The sequence below is a fragment of the Crocodylus siamensis genome, chromosome 15 (assembly GCF_052110815.1).
Source record: "Crocodylus siamensis isolate JL-2025a chromosome 15, ASM5211081v1, whole genome shotgun sequence".
In the NCBI taxonomy this organism is placed as follows: Eukaryota; Metazoa; Chordata; order Crocodylia; family Crocodylidae; genus Crocodylus; species Crocodylus siamensis.
The window spans coordinates 24600742-24618112 of NC_143409.1; the positions used below are offsets into that span (position 1 = coordinate 24600742).

Genomic DNA, 17371 nt, shown 5'->3' on the forward strand with positions numbered 1-17371 from the left:
TCTGGGATGGGGTTCAGGTGCACCCCAGCCTTATGAGATCTGCGTGGCTCCAAACATCCCTGTACCACGCCCCAAGCCTCGTGGATGTACTGGACGTTGTTCAGTCAGTCTCGCTCTCTGCGCCCTCTCCGGTGCTCAGGCTCTCCATGGCCCTCATCTCTCACCGCACCTTCTGGCACTCGGGCTCTCCGCAGCCCTTGTCTCTCAACTGCGCCCCACAGGTGCTCTGGCTTGGCTGGCTACCCCCTTTGCTCTGGGGCCTCCTTGCGCTGCCCCCTTTGCTCTGGGGTTACCACAGCCTTGGGGCTCAGGTGGTTGTAGCCATTCCTGGCCCCGACTCTCCTCCTTGGGGTCTCGACCCCCTGCTGGGCTCAGGTGGCCTCAGCCTTACCTGGCCTCCAATTCTCCACTCCACTTCTTGGGACTGGGGTCAGTGCACGCCCACTTGCTGTGCACTCTCTGGTGCCGGGGTCCCCACACTACCATGGAGCCCCTATGAGGCCTCCTCCAACCCCTAATAGCCTCACCCGGTCCTCCGGTCTTACAACAACAACAAAACAATAACACAAGCCCCTGGGCTATAACACAAAGCTAAACTACTCGGCTAACCTCCTTTGAGTCACTCTCCCTGGGTACTCCATCCTTCATTAGCATAACCAACTGCTCGCATTCAGGCCTTTCCCCTTTGCTTAGTCAGACAGCACTCCTTTTTCCTTGGCTGCCAGCCAAGAACCTTGCTCTCGGCCTCCAGCCTGTGCTTTATAGAAGTCAGCCCTGCCCCTTCCGGTCAGCTGTGGGCCCCTAGCTCCTCCTGGTTGCCCTGGCAACTGGCACCTGGTGGCCATTCCTGCTCTTCGAGTAGCAGGCATCTTAGTGCCCTGCTACAATAATGAAGAAATACTCTTGAATTATTAATTGGTTGAATTTAAAAAAAGGCCAGAAGTAAATTAAGATAATTTGAACAAAATTGGGACTCTTTCTGACATATCCTTACAATGAAGCATTATCTTCCTAATGTTAAGTCCTTTTAACTATGCTTGATAATGAATACAAGAGTTACTCAAAAACAGGGAAATGAAAAATGATAAAATGTCAAAACTGTTAAAATTTCAAGAAAAATGTCAGTAAGTTTTAGCATTCCACTTGTTATTGACTGCAATATTGAGAGATCACTTTAATCAAGGGGGTTGTGTTAATCCTCTCAAAAACATGTGAAAAACTGCCCATTTGAAGACAATGTGAATTTGCTATTGACCTCAATCGAAGCAGGATTTCACCTCTGTTTAATATGTTGCAAATAACATTTTTCAAGGCTCCAATTAATCTCTTTATACAATAATAGGCACTACTTGTGTTTATAGGCAGTTGACTTACAAGGTCACTGCCACTTGTGCAATCTTAAAATTGTACCTAATGACCAAGAATTAATACATAGTAGATGCATCTACACAGGCAATTAAGATGATAACATAAACTCCCGCATGATTTGCACTGGAATTAACTGCTCCTAGGTATAGTATCTGCACATGCTCCTTGGACAGCAGCATTTTGAGCCAGGGCGGAGCAGCCCCAGACTGACAGCAGGCTTGGGAGGTCAGCCCCAGGCTGTGGGTGGTGGTATCAGGTGGCAGAGGGGCTGGCTGGTGCCTCAAGAGTGATAAAGATCCATGTTGCAGGCAGCTTCTGCACTTTAGCACCCCTATGCCCCAGCCAGCCCATCTCCATCTAAATGTGTGTTTTGGTAGAGTAAGTAACTGCTCCACAAGAAAACACCGTCCCTGCCAGTACTATCTTACAATGAAGTCAATTAATTTACTGTGCCCTAATACTGGCACACATGTAGACAGTGACGCTTTACTTTGGGGCTAATTAGTCAGCTCCTCAGTGGGTATGTTTACACGTGCCGCTATGGCGCCATTGTTACTGCATTGTTATGCCATTTAGTACAGTATCATGTTGTACAGTACTCGTTGTACAGTACAGTACTTGTAGTACATGTTGTACAGTATCAGCCAGTACTGCGCTGTCTGCACCATGCACAGTTATTTTTAGGCACTACATCGGCATAGTGATTCACTATAATGGGGAAGTATGTCACTATGGCAACGTAGCTGTGGTGTCATGGGTTTTGCTTGTGGATGCTATGTTGCCATAGTGCGTTGGTACAGCAATGTAGTGTCATAGGTAAATGCGTCCAGTAAAATGCATGTGTAGATGTACCCACTGTTATTAATGCACAATATTTGAAGAATGCACTATAAATGTCTACAATGTATATTTAAGTATATTTATGACCCCTTGAGGAAACTTTCTGGACACAAGCTTAGTTTTAAATCAGAAGTGTTGGCTCTAAAGCTAACAAGATAGTTATGGAAGCAATGTTCAGATCTGGGGACTTGAGTGTACACAGTAATAATGTCTTCTGGATTTTAGGTGTGAATATGGAATCCCTACAGTTTGGTTTGTAAAGTTTTGTAGACAATTTCATTAGAAATCTGTACCTTTCAGTACAGTACTCAATATGCAGTACCTTTATGCTATGTTGTACTGGAGTTAGGTGACAGTGATAAAAAGCTTTTTTGAAGAGTAAGAAAGGAAATGGATTTCAAATTGAACTTTGGCAGGGGATGGTAATCTATGGCCCATAGGCCAGATCCAGCCCAGGCAGTGATTTTAATCCAGCCTGCAAAGACCAGATGTTGGCAACAGGAGGCTTCTGCTATGACAGGGGGTACATGCACAGAAGTGGCCAGAAGAAGAAGTGGCTGGTTCAGAAGCATCAGCCTGGCACAGAGCAGGTGGTATTATTTTGACCCACTGCTCCTAAACATTACCAGCCCTTGAATATTGGCATTAATTTCCTGATAACTTAAATCAATCCCATTGTAGACCCAAAACTATTTGGTGTAATGCAGGGTTTTTCAAGGTGTTTCATGGCATGGAAAACATATCAGTATATACCATTTACAATAGGGTTTGCCCTTCCATGTTTTATCGCTAGGTGGTAGGGCTGTGAAGCAGCTAGTATTTGCTTCGGATTCAGATTCGGCCAATTCAGGGGACAGCAGTTCAATTCAGTGATTTGATTCACTGTCCCAAATTGACTCAGCAGAATCTGATTCAGAGATTTGACTGCTGCTGAATCTCTGAATCACAGAGGCCCATCTCCTGCACGCTGTCCCATCCCTGGTAATGGCTGCCCCACCTGGCCCAGCTCCCGGCACTTTAAAAGAAAAAAGCCCCAACTTACTGGGGGCTGCCAGGCAGGGGGAGAGGGCAATCCCCACTGCCCCAGACTGCATGGGGAGCTCTGCACAAGACTCCCGACCCCCACCCATTGTCCCAGCCCCGCCCCCATGGCTGCCTCACCTGCCCAGCACTTTAAGGAAAAAAAAAACAAAACAAAAAAACCCTTCACTCACTCATTCCTGCCCAATGAGGGGCATTCCCCGCTGCCCTCTGCTGCCCCGCACCATGTGGTGCTCTTCCATGAGCCCTCCAAAGCCCCGAGGCTGCTGCAGGAGCTGGTGAGTGTGTTTCAGGGGGTGTTTCAGGTTTTCAGGGTTTTTTTCTTAATGGGCTGGGCAGGTGGAGCAGCTCTGGGGGGTGTGGAGGGAGAGTCAGGGGGCTTGTGACAGAGCCCCCCATGCAGTATGGGACAGTGGGGGGCAGCAGGGATTGCCTCCCCACTTGGCAGCATCCGGTGAGTTGGGGCTTTTGTTTTAGAACACTGAGAGCTGGGGCAGGCAGGGTAGCCATTGGGGGGGCTGGGGGATGCGGGAGCATGCAGGGGATGGGCCTGGCAGGGGTCCCCCATAGTCCCCTCCCCCCTCCTCCAGTCCTCCCTCTCCTGGCCTCTACTTACCAGCTCCAAGTCCAGCTGCAGCTCCCTGCTGCAGCCAGCAGGCAGTGCCCAAATCATTAAAGCTCTCCAAATCTTTTCCAAAAATTCAGAGAACTTTGAATCAATTCAGACCTTTTTATTGGTCCCCTGATTTAATTTGGAGTCAGAGATTCAGCTACTGAATCGGGCCAGATCTCCTCCAAATTGAATCAGTACCTGAAGCTTCACACAGCCTTAATAGCTGGTTCAAATTAGCATTTTATGGTGCTGATAATGTGGACAAAAGAGTATTTTAAATTTGCTGTTATAAACAGATATGTGGATGAAAAACATGGGTCCAGTGTGGGCCTACAGCTGCTTTTGATTTTACCTGAAAGATATGTGTAGAACTGAAGCACATCAAACTTCCCTTGCCTGAAATAATCAAGTCACAATAAAGTATCAACCCAAGTTTGCTGTGGCACCCCATGCCTCAACAGTGAGAGGACTGCTGTTACTGTTAGTTATTTTAGTTGGGTTCTGATACCACCACTATGCCTTAAATCAATGTATCATGATGCTTTTGATATAATTTTATGAAATATTCTTTGACATTCCTCCTTCCTGTTTGTATATATAATGTCCTGTCACTTTACAGAAAATATTATTGGCATTGGTGTGTCCTAATGAAACTAAATTCTGCTAATTGATGGACTCTGATTATGGGGTTTATAGATATACTCAAAATAAATGTCTTCTGCTGCTTAGCACATTGGAGATCTGTGGTTTAAAACTAATTTAAGAAAGTACATCTTCCTAAAAATGAAAGGTTGGTAATTTTAGAGGACTTTCTTCTGAAAAAGTTACTGAACCATGCACAGTGTATCTATGACCAGTGATGTTGCCATCTTTTGATTTCTTTTAGAATTTATGTTCTTTTCAGCCTTTTAAAGCTGATGGAAAGAATGTATTTCAGTAACTATGCTATCTTATAAAATGCTATGCATGTGTTGATTCATACACTAGTACTTTAATATTGGGCTGATGCTAGAAATACAAATGAAACAAAGTCTCCTACCTGAAGTTGACTATGTCTTATTTACCAGTAATATATATTGTAAAAAGATACACTTCCTTTTCATGTAAATAGTTTACATTTACTAAAGAAATTTTGTAAAAGAGTGTTAAAACTTTGGTTTTAATTTAGTTGTATAGATTTCCTATTATTAATCTTAAGACTATGTAGTTAGCTTTTTTATTCTCCAGCCATTTTCTTTTGTAGACTAATTATGTAAACCTTCTTTATGCAGCTACTGCTCATGTACAAACAAAATCTAATCTTGACATTCTAAAAGGCATCTCCCACAACTACTATGTAGTCCCTTAGGATATGTACAGACCTTGCACTTAGAAATTTGGGACATTAGCTTGGGTAAAAAATGGCTACCTGATCTAACACAGTGATTCCTCATTTGAATCCTCCTCTTTGTGAATTAATTACAGAACAGTAAAGATATTCCTAAATCACGTGGCTTACTTACATCTATATGATTATAGATCATAAGTTAGTTTCACAGACATTTCCTTGTGCTGGGAGCCCAATCTAAGATAAGTTGGGGCGGGGGAAGGGGTGGATAGGGTCAGAGGAGTAGTGCCCGGGGGGGGGGGCGGGGCTTAGCAGGCTCGAGAAACTAGCAGGTCCAGGGGGAGAGGAAGTTAGTTTGAGAATATGGTCCTCAGGGGGAGTTGGCTGTTTAGGCATGAGGGGATGGGGGGCCAGTTGCGCGGGGGCAGCCTCTCTAATCCTATCAAGCCATCTCCCACCCTGACCTCACCAACCACCTACAGACTCACTAGCATCACATTCTACCAGTCCCCCCCTACAGACCTACTAGCTCTCCAATCCTACCAAAGCCCCCCATGAACTTATTAGCCCCCCAAATCCCACCATCCCTCACAGACCTGCTAGTCTCCCAAATCTCACCTCATAGAGCCACTAGTCTCCTACCCACCCCTTCCTCCACCCCAGCTTATTTAGGTCAGGCTCCTGGCACCAGTGATCAGCCTCCTGGCTCTAGGGGTGGTTTGCAGGATTGGAGGAAGTTTGGTAGGATTGGGAGGAGATAAAAGATTCATGAGGCACAGTTGGTTAGGGGCATTTCCATCTGATGGTGGGGAGGAGGGTCAAGGGACCCTTAGGGGTAGGGAAGTAGGAAAAGCATAGCTCTGGTGCTGGAATGAGCATGTGGGCTTTCCCAGCCCCCTGGGCTGCAATCCAAACATGTATGGACATTTGGTAGATTGGTCTAACACATGCCCGATTTAATTAGTGCACCTCTCAGATGAACAAAGCTAGATTAGGTTGGCCATTTTTTGCCCAATCTAACCTCTGGGGAAGCCCTGTACAGCTTAGCACCTTGACACATAAATTGACTTAATGAGAGATCTAAGTATAAGGACTGCATGTGTGGGTGAACTAACTTAGATTGGGAACCCATTTTTTGCCCTAACTTCTATGTGTAACTTCTGTACATACCCTTACTGTATTGTATCAGGCAAATAAAATCCACTTGATATTATTTTCTAATGTGGAAGAAGTAATAAAGTACCACGTTTTTTCTGTCTTGGCAGTAACAAAATTACAGCCAATAAAAGTTTTCTGAGAGCACAGAAAGAAAAACATAACTTGTTATCCCACTTAATGAGACAGCATTCTCCTTTACTGTTAACGATAGGCTAAGGTTGAGTTTTCATCACCAAAGCAAAGAATTCAGCAGAGTAGCATAGAAATTAAACTAGATAAGCAAGAACATTGATATGGCACTTGGATCCCCAACAGCAGCTTTAAAATGTATTATCATTTTTCCTCTTTAAAATGTTTCTTTGAATCCCTGACAAATACTTTTTAAAATAACAATGACAGTAATTTAAACAAAGATGAGTACTGATCTGTAAATGCAACATAAATAGTTTTGTTGGTGCTTTATCCAGCATTTATTGAAATGGCATCATTTTGCTAATTCAGAGCTTAGAGAATACTAGTTGTAACTTTGGTTCTTTGCTCATTGAAGATCTATGACTATGAGTGTTTGAGAATATTTGCTCTTTAACATGAAAATATAAGAGAACACTTTAAACATGTCTTGAAGGTTGGGTTGATGTAAACATCCAACATATTTCTGTGCCAAAGCAGCCCATGTAAAGCAGCTTTTTACGGTGGTTCTACTTTACAGAAATCATAGCTTGTTTGCTGTATTCAGGCACATGATTTCACATCACATAAAATAATTGCTCAAGCCACATGTGGTGAGTGTATTTGAAATATTTTTCTTGAAAAATGCATTCAGCTATACTTTCTAATTGTAAAATGGGTTTGTATAACAAAACTGCATACCACCTTAGAAAAAACATAAAATAAGCTACTACAAAAGGTGCTAGCAGTACATCTTCGCTATTGCAAATGCAGGGTACTTGTAAGGAAGCTGTAATCTATACCAGGTGAAAGACCTTGGGTTGACAGTAACTCTCAAATACTCTTGTCACTTTTTAAAAGCCCCTTTGTTTACATGATTACTGTAAGCTGTAAGTGATATTAGTCACATCCCCCATTGTAAATCTACTGCGCATATCCTTTTATTCAATCACATTAGACATAGAAACTGTAACATTTGTAGTACAGCTGTGTGAACAATAGGTGATTAATGAGACTTTTCTAATGTATCCCATGGCGACCACAAAATAATTTTAATTGTGCACTGTTAAAATTCCCTCTTGCCTTTCCAAACTCTTCATTAACAAATAAAATTTAATTGAGGCAAAGATAACACTAAATTAATTTTTATTATGACAATAAAGTAGGCCTGTTTGAAGTAATACAATGTTCATTTCAACTACCATAAAATAAGAAGTACAAAGTATGTAAGCTTAAACTTTCAAAACAGCTGACATAATTATTTTCCTTGAAACATAACATGTCTAGAAATGAAAGTCGTGATATGCGGTATCTACTGCAATCTACTTCTTAGACCAAAGGAGCTAGTAAAAGCTATGCTTTAATACTAGAATTAATGAGCCTAAATTTATTTTTTGTTAATAGAAGACAGATAGTATGAAAAACATGCTGTCTTTACCACCATTCATGGTTGGGCAAGCATGACAATTAAGAGTAAGTATTTAGTGCATGGCCATTAAAGTTGTCTAACACAGTTTCATTTGATTTGTGTTTAGTACAATATAAGAGAAACAAGGTGGTTTTGGTGATGTATTTAATTGATAAAACTGTACAGTTGAGAGAGATTTTAGACAAGATCTCAGGCTCTGTACTTCTTCAGAAGCTTCTTTTCCAGATCTTAGGAAGGGTCTTTTATACCTGCTCCAATACATTCTGATGAGAATGTGTCAGAACATACTGCAGCATCTCATGTCGTATGTTGAACAACTTTTAGTTATAGCACCCCTGCTGCTATTTAATGAAATGTGGGACACTGGACACACAAGACACTGAAGGTGTGTTAATTAGAGTGGCTTCCGAGAGCTTCTCTAATTAACCCCACCACACACACACCCTGGCACATGTGTATAGGTGCCCTTTATCCCCAAAAGCTCAGCTTTGTCACATAGGTTTATGTCTTGGACATAGCCTCTCTTGATTTGGTTAAAAGAGATTATCTGTTCTTGTATTTGCCTGAATAGAAAGGTGACTGTTAGTTTCACTTTGTCTGAACCAAACTGTTAAGGCCAGTCTGATGTCGGATCAATACCGATAGAAAGAAAATTGGCTTTATCGGAAATTGGCCCACTGCAGCCAATAATTGGGCCAATAAATGCCCCTGCGTGCATCTCCTAATCTCCCATGGTTTCCTCTTTTTTTCCCCCTAATTTTTCTAACCTCCTTGGCTCCTGATACTCATTAGATGTGCATACTTTAGTCCTGCCCATTCAAAACAATGATTTTATTTTCTTCTTCAGCTACAATGCCATTTTACTTCATCTCTAAGGGTGTGTGTCTTAAACTATACCGTGCTTTGACTGCAGTTTCTGCAGATATACCTGAGCTATCTTTGAATTAGCTAAATTAGGCATCTAGTAGTATAACTGCAGCTATAAAAGGAACTCAGCCCATGCCTTGAGCCCAGGCCCTTGCTCCAGCCTGCAACTGCAACCCTCCCTGCCCCACTCCACACAGATCCAGGGGCATACCCCCCCCCCCATGCCCTGCTGGGGTGCGCACAATGGTGGGCGCCACAGCCTCCTTAATGGGACATGGCTCTGTCCTATGCCACACCTTGCCCCAGCTGGGCAGTGCATGCCCCGCCTCTCCCTTATCACGGTGGGCATTGATCTGCCCCCCCGCCACACACACTCCTTCCCTCCCCTTCCAACACAATGGACTTACCAGCTGCATGAACCTGTATTGGAAATTGGATTGGTATCAGCTGATATGTCTCCTTAAAAATTGGCTATTGGTATCGGCCCCCAAAATCTCTATTGGTGCACCCCTAATAATAAGAGATGTTGTCTGTTGTTTCTTTCTTTAATACTGACTCTTCAAAGATGTACATACATACAGGCTCTGTATCAGCAAAGCACTTTACTTGCACTTAAATCCATTCCATTCAACCAGAGACTTAAGAATGCACTCATCCTCAGTTCTGAAGAACATAAACACTTATTTAAAGGCAACCTTTATGTATAGATGCCTTTTGCTGAGTTGGGACCATAGTACCATATATCTTTTTCTGGCTCTCTCAGTTTTGAACAATGATATATAATAAAAATAGAGATGGCAAGCCAGTCAACTGACCAGTCCAATATTGTCAATTGACCAGTCAATTAACTGCATATATTTGACTGGTCAATGATTATAGCAATTTTACCAAAAAAATAATTTTTTTGTAGTTTTCTTGACCAATATTATTTTTTATTGTTTTTGACACATTTCTTAATGAAAATGTGTGCTTTTCTGTATATTTTATGGACCTATTGGCAATCTTTTTCAAGTTTTGACTGATATATGACCAGTCAGTTGACCAAACTTTATTTGAACAGTCAAATACCTGACCCTAATCAAAAATATATAACTTAGTGAGACTGTCTAAATTATGTTAAATCTCATTGGCAGGGTAAGAAACAAGAAGTTCCAAGGGAAGAACAGGGACCAACTACTAAGAACCTGGATTTTTGGGCCCAGCTCATAACTCTGATGGTTACCATCATCGATGAGGATAAAACAGCATACACACCTGTCCTGAACCAGTAAGTACATTACTTTGGAAATGTAATTCAAAGAATAAATGGATTTAAGTGAAATAGAGGAAATACACTAGGTTACAGCAATTGCTACATGGCCAGGTCAGGGCTGGAGCTACTCTGTGGTCTGATCCCCATGCCAGAATGGTACTGGAGCCATAAGTAGTGAGGGGCCAGTTGATGGGCTGGATTGGAGTCCACACCTCAAGATCAGGCCCACATGCCCAGATCTGAACCCAACTGCCCACACCTGGCTCTGAACACAAGTATGGGCCCAGGATATTGTTCTGCCTTGGCCCAGATCCCTATGCTGCCTGTACCCAGCCCCCCATGCTGAGATTGGGGCCCCAGACCCTACTCTGCCTCTATCCAGTCTTACCTGCTGAGATTGTGCCACCTCCCCTGGGCTCCATACACTGGGATCAGAGCTCTTGGGCAACAAACTGCATCCACCTGCCCCTGGCATGGGGCTTCTAGGCCCCACACCACCTCCACCTAGCTCCATGTGCAGGGATCAGGCTCTAGGGCCCTGTGATGCCTCCAACCAGTCCTGCTTATGGGGCCCCACACCACCTCCACCTAGCTCCATGTGCAGGGATTGGGCCGTAGGCCCCCATGCTACCTCCACCAGGCTCCATGGACAAAGGTTGGGCTCCAGGGCTTGTACTGCCTCCTCTAGGTTCTCTGTGCTGGATCAGACCCTGTGCCACCCTGTGTGCTAGATCTAGCATGCAGGGCCATGGCCCCGGGGGCTCCCTAAGGCTGAAAGACAAGATGTTGCATTCAGAGGTGGTTGGTCACCCATGATGTAGAAGACAACAATTGAACTTGTTTCACACAGTCGACTAACTTCTATATTCCCTTGGCTTCCATGACTCTTTTGGTTCTCCCATGCCGATTCAATTACTCAAACTTGACTGACAGAATGAAGATAGGAGTACTGGTTCTGAGATTTAGCTTGGAAGAGGTCCTTGGAGACTTTTGGTAATAGCTCTGCCAGTGAGTGGAGTACAAGAGAAAAAGCCAAATTAGAGGGGAAGAATTTCAGATGACATATTCTGTGATTTGGAGCATGTATCTACTGCAGTCTGTCTTGTGACTACGGCTTGTATGAACATACCTAAACTAACTTGACACTAGATGACTCAGATAATACCACAGCTAACTGATGAAATATATATTCAGTTTCTGATGTGGGTTTCACATCTTATGCTGAGTTCTTTGTAGCTGTAGTTATACTACTAGATGCCTAATCTAGTTAATTCAAAGGTAGCTCAGGTATATCTGCAAAAGCTGCAGTCAAAACAAGGATAGTGTACTTATCTTATGAGGGTCAGGAGCCAAGGAAGTTAGAAAAATTAGGAAACAGAAAAAGGAGCAGAGGAAACCATGGGAGATCAGGAGATGGGTTGAGAGGTCATCACTGGGGCAAATGTAGGGGAGGAGTGGAACATATGAGAAACTACTGTAGCTGCAACAATGGAAAAGGAGAAGAGTGTTCTAGGAAAGGAAGAGTATTAGGGCCATCCAGAGAAAGAGGAGGAGAGTATTATGTTAAGTTTTAATAGAAAAAATCAGCAAGATCCTTTGTGGAGAGTGAAATGGAAGCAGATAGGGAGGAGGATGTTTGAAATGGGAATGAAAATAGAAGTTAGCATAGTCAAGTCATGGTCTTTCTATCAGACACCCCACATAACATGCAAGCAGGACTGATGAAAGTGCATGTTGGGGGTAAACCTGGCCTAGTGTTTGGCAGGATAGACAGTCTGGTGGGAAAGAGGGGCAAAGCAAACAAGGGTGGAGGAGGGGAAGCAAGGAGAAAATCAACAACCATATCATTGGATAAGAAAAGAAGATAAGGTGGTGTCTGAGAGTTGTCAGTGTTGATAAAATGGAGGGCACAGAAAAGGGTGGTTAAAAGTAGATAATTCTGGGACAGTGTGAGGAAAAGCAGCTAGAGAACCAAGAGCTGAAATGAGGGAAGAATGCTAATGAAGAAGAGTTCAGTGAAGACAAGGGGAAAAGAAGGGAAGAGGTAGATGCAGTGCTTTTCAAAAGAGAAGTAAGGGTGGGATAGAGGAAAGTGTTGGAAGTGGCAGGGAAAAGGACAAGGCCATTCCCTTAGGAGCCAAGAATAAAAATTGCTGTCATCGGTAAGGAGCCATCAGTTTGAAATGGTAGAAAAGAAGAAAGACATGGGGACATAGGAATATAGGCCTACCTAGGTATATGAACCTATTACAGGATGACCATGAGCCATAAGAAAGGCAAATACAATCTTAATGACGTGTATTTGGTGAGGTATTTGTAATTCATATAGGGAAGTACAAATACCATTATACAGGGCACAGATAAGACCTCATCTGGAAGACTGCATATAATTCTGGTCATCCATGTTCCAGAAAGATGACATCATTTTACACAGGAGCAGGTGCAAAAGACACTACCAGGATAATCAGGGGGAACAGAAAGCCTGTCTTATGAGGGGAGACTAAAAGTATTTGGCATCTTTTATCTTAGTCAAATGAAGGCTGTGAGGTAATATGATTCCCCTCTCTATTGCAAAGTCCCACTAAATAGAATTGTATGGGAGGTTGCTGAGTTGAGCATTAGAGACAGTGATGTGGGTAAGGAAAATGCTTTTCTCAACAGTGTTTTGGGTAAACTACGATTTTAAAGTACTACTCTGAAAGTGACAGAAATTGTGAAAATGATGGCCCAGGAGGCAGAAATAATTGTAACAAGAGGAAACAAAAGTTGCATACGTACACTCAAATCACCCAGGACAACTTATCTGATCCTGAGAGAAAAACTGACCTGTACAGAAGTTCAGACAGAGAAGCAAAGACCCTGCCATGCAGATCCTGGGGTACCAGGGGTCCCTAGAGTATACAGCCCAGAGAGCTTTGCAGGTTGACCCCTTTGAATTGTAAGTGTAGGTTTTCACATACTTTTGATTGATTATAGTAATTTTTTGCAGACCTCTTAGACATAGTCTGCAGACCCCTAGGAATCTGCAGACCACAGATTGAAAACCACTGTTTTAAGGGAATGTGGTCAGGGAAAGTGAGGGTAGGATCTGTGTCATGGACAGAAGAGTCTTCCAGCCTTTCTTCTCCCCCATGCTATGTTGGAGCCCATCTAAGGCTGGGCAGGACATATGCTTGTATGCTGCAGTGAAATTCAGGCAGGGAATAAGCCAGGAGCAGAACATACCTTCTAACTGCTTCAGCACTAGGCTTTTCCATCCCAAGGCACTCAGGGACATGTTCTCCTCCTTGCTTGGGTGGGACTGACATATGCTGTCCCTTCCCAGGTAGGGAAGGTTGTTCCCCAGTTATTTTTCTCCCAGTGATCACTTTTACTCTGGGAGAAAAATTATGACCTCATGAAGTCAGGGTGAAAGCAGGGACTCTTCCTGGAGAAATAGAAATGTGTGTCCAAACCCTTAGAATGACTCAAAATTATTGTGGTAGACTACTTGGCTACTGGATAAATGTGAAAATCCAACACTTCCACACAGAACATTAGAAAACATGCAGTTATGTAGATTATGTGGTGTAAGTTAGGGCTATGTGAAGCTTCGGGTGGTGATTCAATTTGGAGGAGATTTGGCCTTAGTTGGTGGCCAAATCTCTGAATCCAAATTGAATCAGGGTGTTGCAAAAAATTGCGGTTCGTTTCTTTGGAGGCTCGCAAAAAAATCTCAGACACACACTTATTAGCAGCACAAAAGGTGTATTTGCAAATAGGGTCGGAGCAGAGCCAAAGGACTCAGATTACTCCAAACCCCTGAGGAACTTTTTCAGCTGGTTTTTATCCTTCCCCTCCTGGGCACGTGTGCAGAAACAGGAACTCTTACAGCTCATTTCCGTTTCATACAAACATGTATGTGGCTACATCACTTCATCCATCGCATGTATATTATAATTAACTACTTAAGTTCTTTAGGTCACCAAGAGTTTAAATCTCCCGCCTTTCAAGGACACAGTCAGTTGAATTCCAGCTTCTGTAATCTGCATAAGAAAGACCAGGGGGAGTGTGGGGGAGAGAGTGATTTAGTATGAGAAGAGCTGTGGCAAAGCTAGCCAAGAAAGAAAAGTCCTTGGCAAACTGTGCATTTCTAACAACACTCCATCTCTAACCTATCACCTGGACAAGGGAGAAGAGATTGATGTCATATATCTTGACTTCAAAAAAGCTTTTGATCTGGTATCCCATGATCACCTCTTGGCCAAACTGGTCACCAAGAGTTTAAATCTCCCGCCACACTTTCCCAGCCCCCTCCATGGCTGTCCTGCCCAGCGTGGCTCTAGCCCTTTAAGGAAAAAAAGGGAGAAAAGCCCAGGGGCTCACTGCTCCTGCAGTGGCCTTGGGGCTTTGGGGGGCTTGTGCATAACCCCCCCATGCAGCATGGGGCAGTGGGGGGGGGGGCAGAGGTGATCACCCTCCACTGGCAGAAGTGGTGAGTCCAGGGTTTTTCGCAGGTTTTTTTCTTAATGGGCCAGACCCACAGTGGGCAGTACAACTATGGGAGGGCTGGGGGAGCAGGAGGAGGGTCAGGGGGCTCATGCAGAGCTCCCCATGCAGGGGGGGGCAGGGGGGGCAGCAGGGATCATCTCTGGTGAGTTGGGGCTTTTTTCCCCCCCAACTGCTGGGAGCTTGGGGTGGGCAGAGCAGCCATTGCCGGGCTGTGGGGGATGGGCCTGGCTGATTTAGCCAAATCGATTTGGGACAGTAATTCGAATCACCGAATCAAATCACTATCCCCCAAATTGGCCGAATCCAAATCCGAAGCGAATACCAGCCACTTCACACAGGCCAAATGTAAGTATATTAAATTCTCATGATGAAAAAATGGTTTGCTGGCATGGGTACAAATTCTCTAGGTCTTGCTTACACCAATCTGCTCTTTACTTCAGTAGATGACAAAACAACACAAAATTCTGTACTTGAGCAAGATTGCAGAATTAGCCCTTTGGGTATTACTTCTCATTTGGCATTGTTTGATTCTGTGAAGAGAAAGCCATTAAATATCAGCACGTCAACAATTCCCATAGTTATTTCTTAGTTTTTGCATACCTTTTCAGCTTCTATTGTGTACTAGATATTATCTTTGTAAAGGTAACCATTTCAACATTTCAACCATTTCAATTTAGATATAACTTGGAAAGAATTATATGACTAGCCCCCAAGTGCTAAACAGTCACAAATCTAAAATCAATACATGAATACAAATGATGCAAACATATATTCTACATGTTTTTCTTTACAGGGAACACACAGGACACTCCTCTCAAACTAAAGAAATTTCAAATCTAATCATGTATTTATTTGCAGGAGATAAAGAACACGTTTCATTATGTGCACATACACAAAACAGGCTTCACAAGGAGCACAAAAAGTGACACAGATAGATCAAAACAATGGCACCAAGATATCATGGTGATGGGAGATTAACATCGGGATATAAAAATAATTGTCAGCTGTGACTGGCCATAGATTATGCTTGGTATGAGAACTCCAGGAGGCATGCTACCTTTGTAAGACAGAATGGCTCTGACATTCCCTCAAGCATAATAGCACCAAGCTATTTATGAGCTCAGAGGTACTGGCAAAATCTAGTCCAGTATAATTAATTAATGGGGTCAATCCGGAAGCTTTTGCTCAATTTTATTCATCTTGAGTAAGGACTCAGGAGTGATTCTAGCTTTGACATCACTGGAGAATTGTTATTACTAGGATTCCTGGTTTTCTTTGTTTAAAAATTGCAAATTCTCTGATGCTAATGTTAAATTCTCTGATTACACCTCCCAAAATCTGCAATTAAAATTAAATGCCCCTATATATAGGTATCAATTGAACACAATGTTTTATTGGTAGATTTACAATTTTTGAAGCAATTTGGAAGCCTACCAGTGCCTCAATCACTGTAATAAAATAAATTCTAAGTACCTATACATTTTGGTATTAGATTTTGAGTTTTTTATCATGGAAAATCAAAAATTCCCCTGCCTTTTAGCTCACCAGGATGTAGGTCCAGGACCCTCACTCCCAAGACACAGCACCTCACTGCTGCTGGTGCCCCTCACTCCCCACCCACAGCCCCCCCACCCCCTACCAGAGGGGGCCCCCAGCTTCCAGGGCTATGGGGCCAGGGACCTGGGCCTGCGGCCCCCTCCCTCCACAGCAGTGCCTGAGCCCTGGTTGCTGCTTGCAAGAGGTAGCAGCTGCTGTGGCAGAACAGACCCCAGACCCTGGCTCCCCCTCCCCCATGGGTGTCATGGCCAGAGCAGATCCCTTGGGGGTGGGAGTGAGTGCAGGCTGCCCACTGTAGGCTCAGGACTCCCCATGCTGCTGCTCTCTTCACAGGGCCTCTGCAATCCAGTAGGCAGGGCCTGCATGGCAGGACTGAGCAGGACCAGGCCGGGAAGCTCGTTGCTGCCACTGGGAGCTCCACACCACCATGGCAAAGCACCACCTGCTTGCCTGGCAGCAGCAAGAGGTACAACTCCATGCTGCAACTCCCACTCCTGCCAGGTAGGCAGGGGGTACCTCACAGGGCTTGCAGTGGCAAGGAGCTTCCCAGCCCAGCCCTATTCTGCCTGCTAAACTGGGTCCCACCCTCTTGTCTTCAGAGGCCCCAGAGGGAGGGCAGCAGGGCAAGGAGCCTGAGGCTGCAGCAGCCAGCCCATGCCATGCACAGATCTTGGGGGCATATGCTCCCCTTGCCCCCCAGGACTGAGCACAGCAGTAGGGAGCCAGCCCCTGCCCCCCCTCCCCCTCAGATAAGCTGTCTGTGGTTCTGTCCTGCTCCCCACCAGGGCCCTGTGACTGTTCATTCTGGCCCTGGGCCCCAAGCCCCATTCCCCAACTGGGCAGCAGCCCCAGCCCTGCGCAACTCCCTCCCTCCCTTCCTATGAGGGGCCTCAATCCCACCTCTCCCCCACCAGACTTACCTGCAGGAGCTGCTCTCCAGGCTGCCTGGCTGCTATGTGTGTGTGTACACGTGCACATGCACATGCACATGGTGTCCCCTGCTGATTGTTCTTTTCCCGCTGCCACCATCCCCTTGCAGGCTGTAACTCTGCCAGCCTGCAGAGAGCTCTGCAAAAGTGGAAAATCCACATGTTTCTCCATTAAAATGGAAAAACACATTTTTCTCAGTTAAAAGTGAAAATCCACATTTTTTCCATTTTTCTGTGGGAAATGGAAAGCCCAGATCCCTGATTATTACTGATCCTAGCAAACAGATAAAATAATCTTGTTCCTTTTGCCCCAGCAGTTGTCCAGAATCCA

The 17371-nt window shown here is 44.2% G+C and overlaps 1 protein-coding gene across 1 annotated transcript in view; it reads left to right on the forward strand.

Moving 5' to 3' along the window:
- Window positions 1-17371, forward strand: part of UNC13C (unc-13 homolog C) — a 524308-nt gene that overhangs the window by 299209 nt on the left and 207728 nt on the right. The window contains exon 17 of the mRNA XM_090029216.1: window positions 9945-10078. Coding sequence (XP_089885342.1) covers window positions 9945-10078 — 134 coding nt within the window. The remainder of the gene's footprint in view (window positions 1-9944; window positions 10079-17371) is intronic.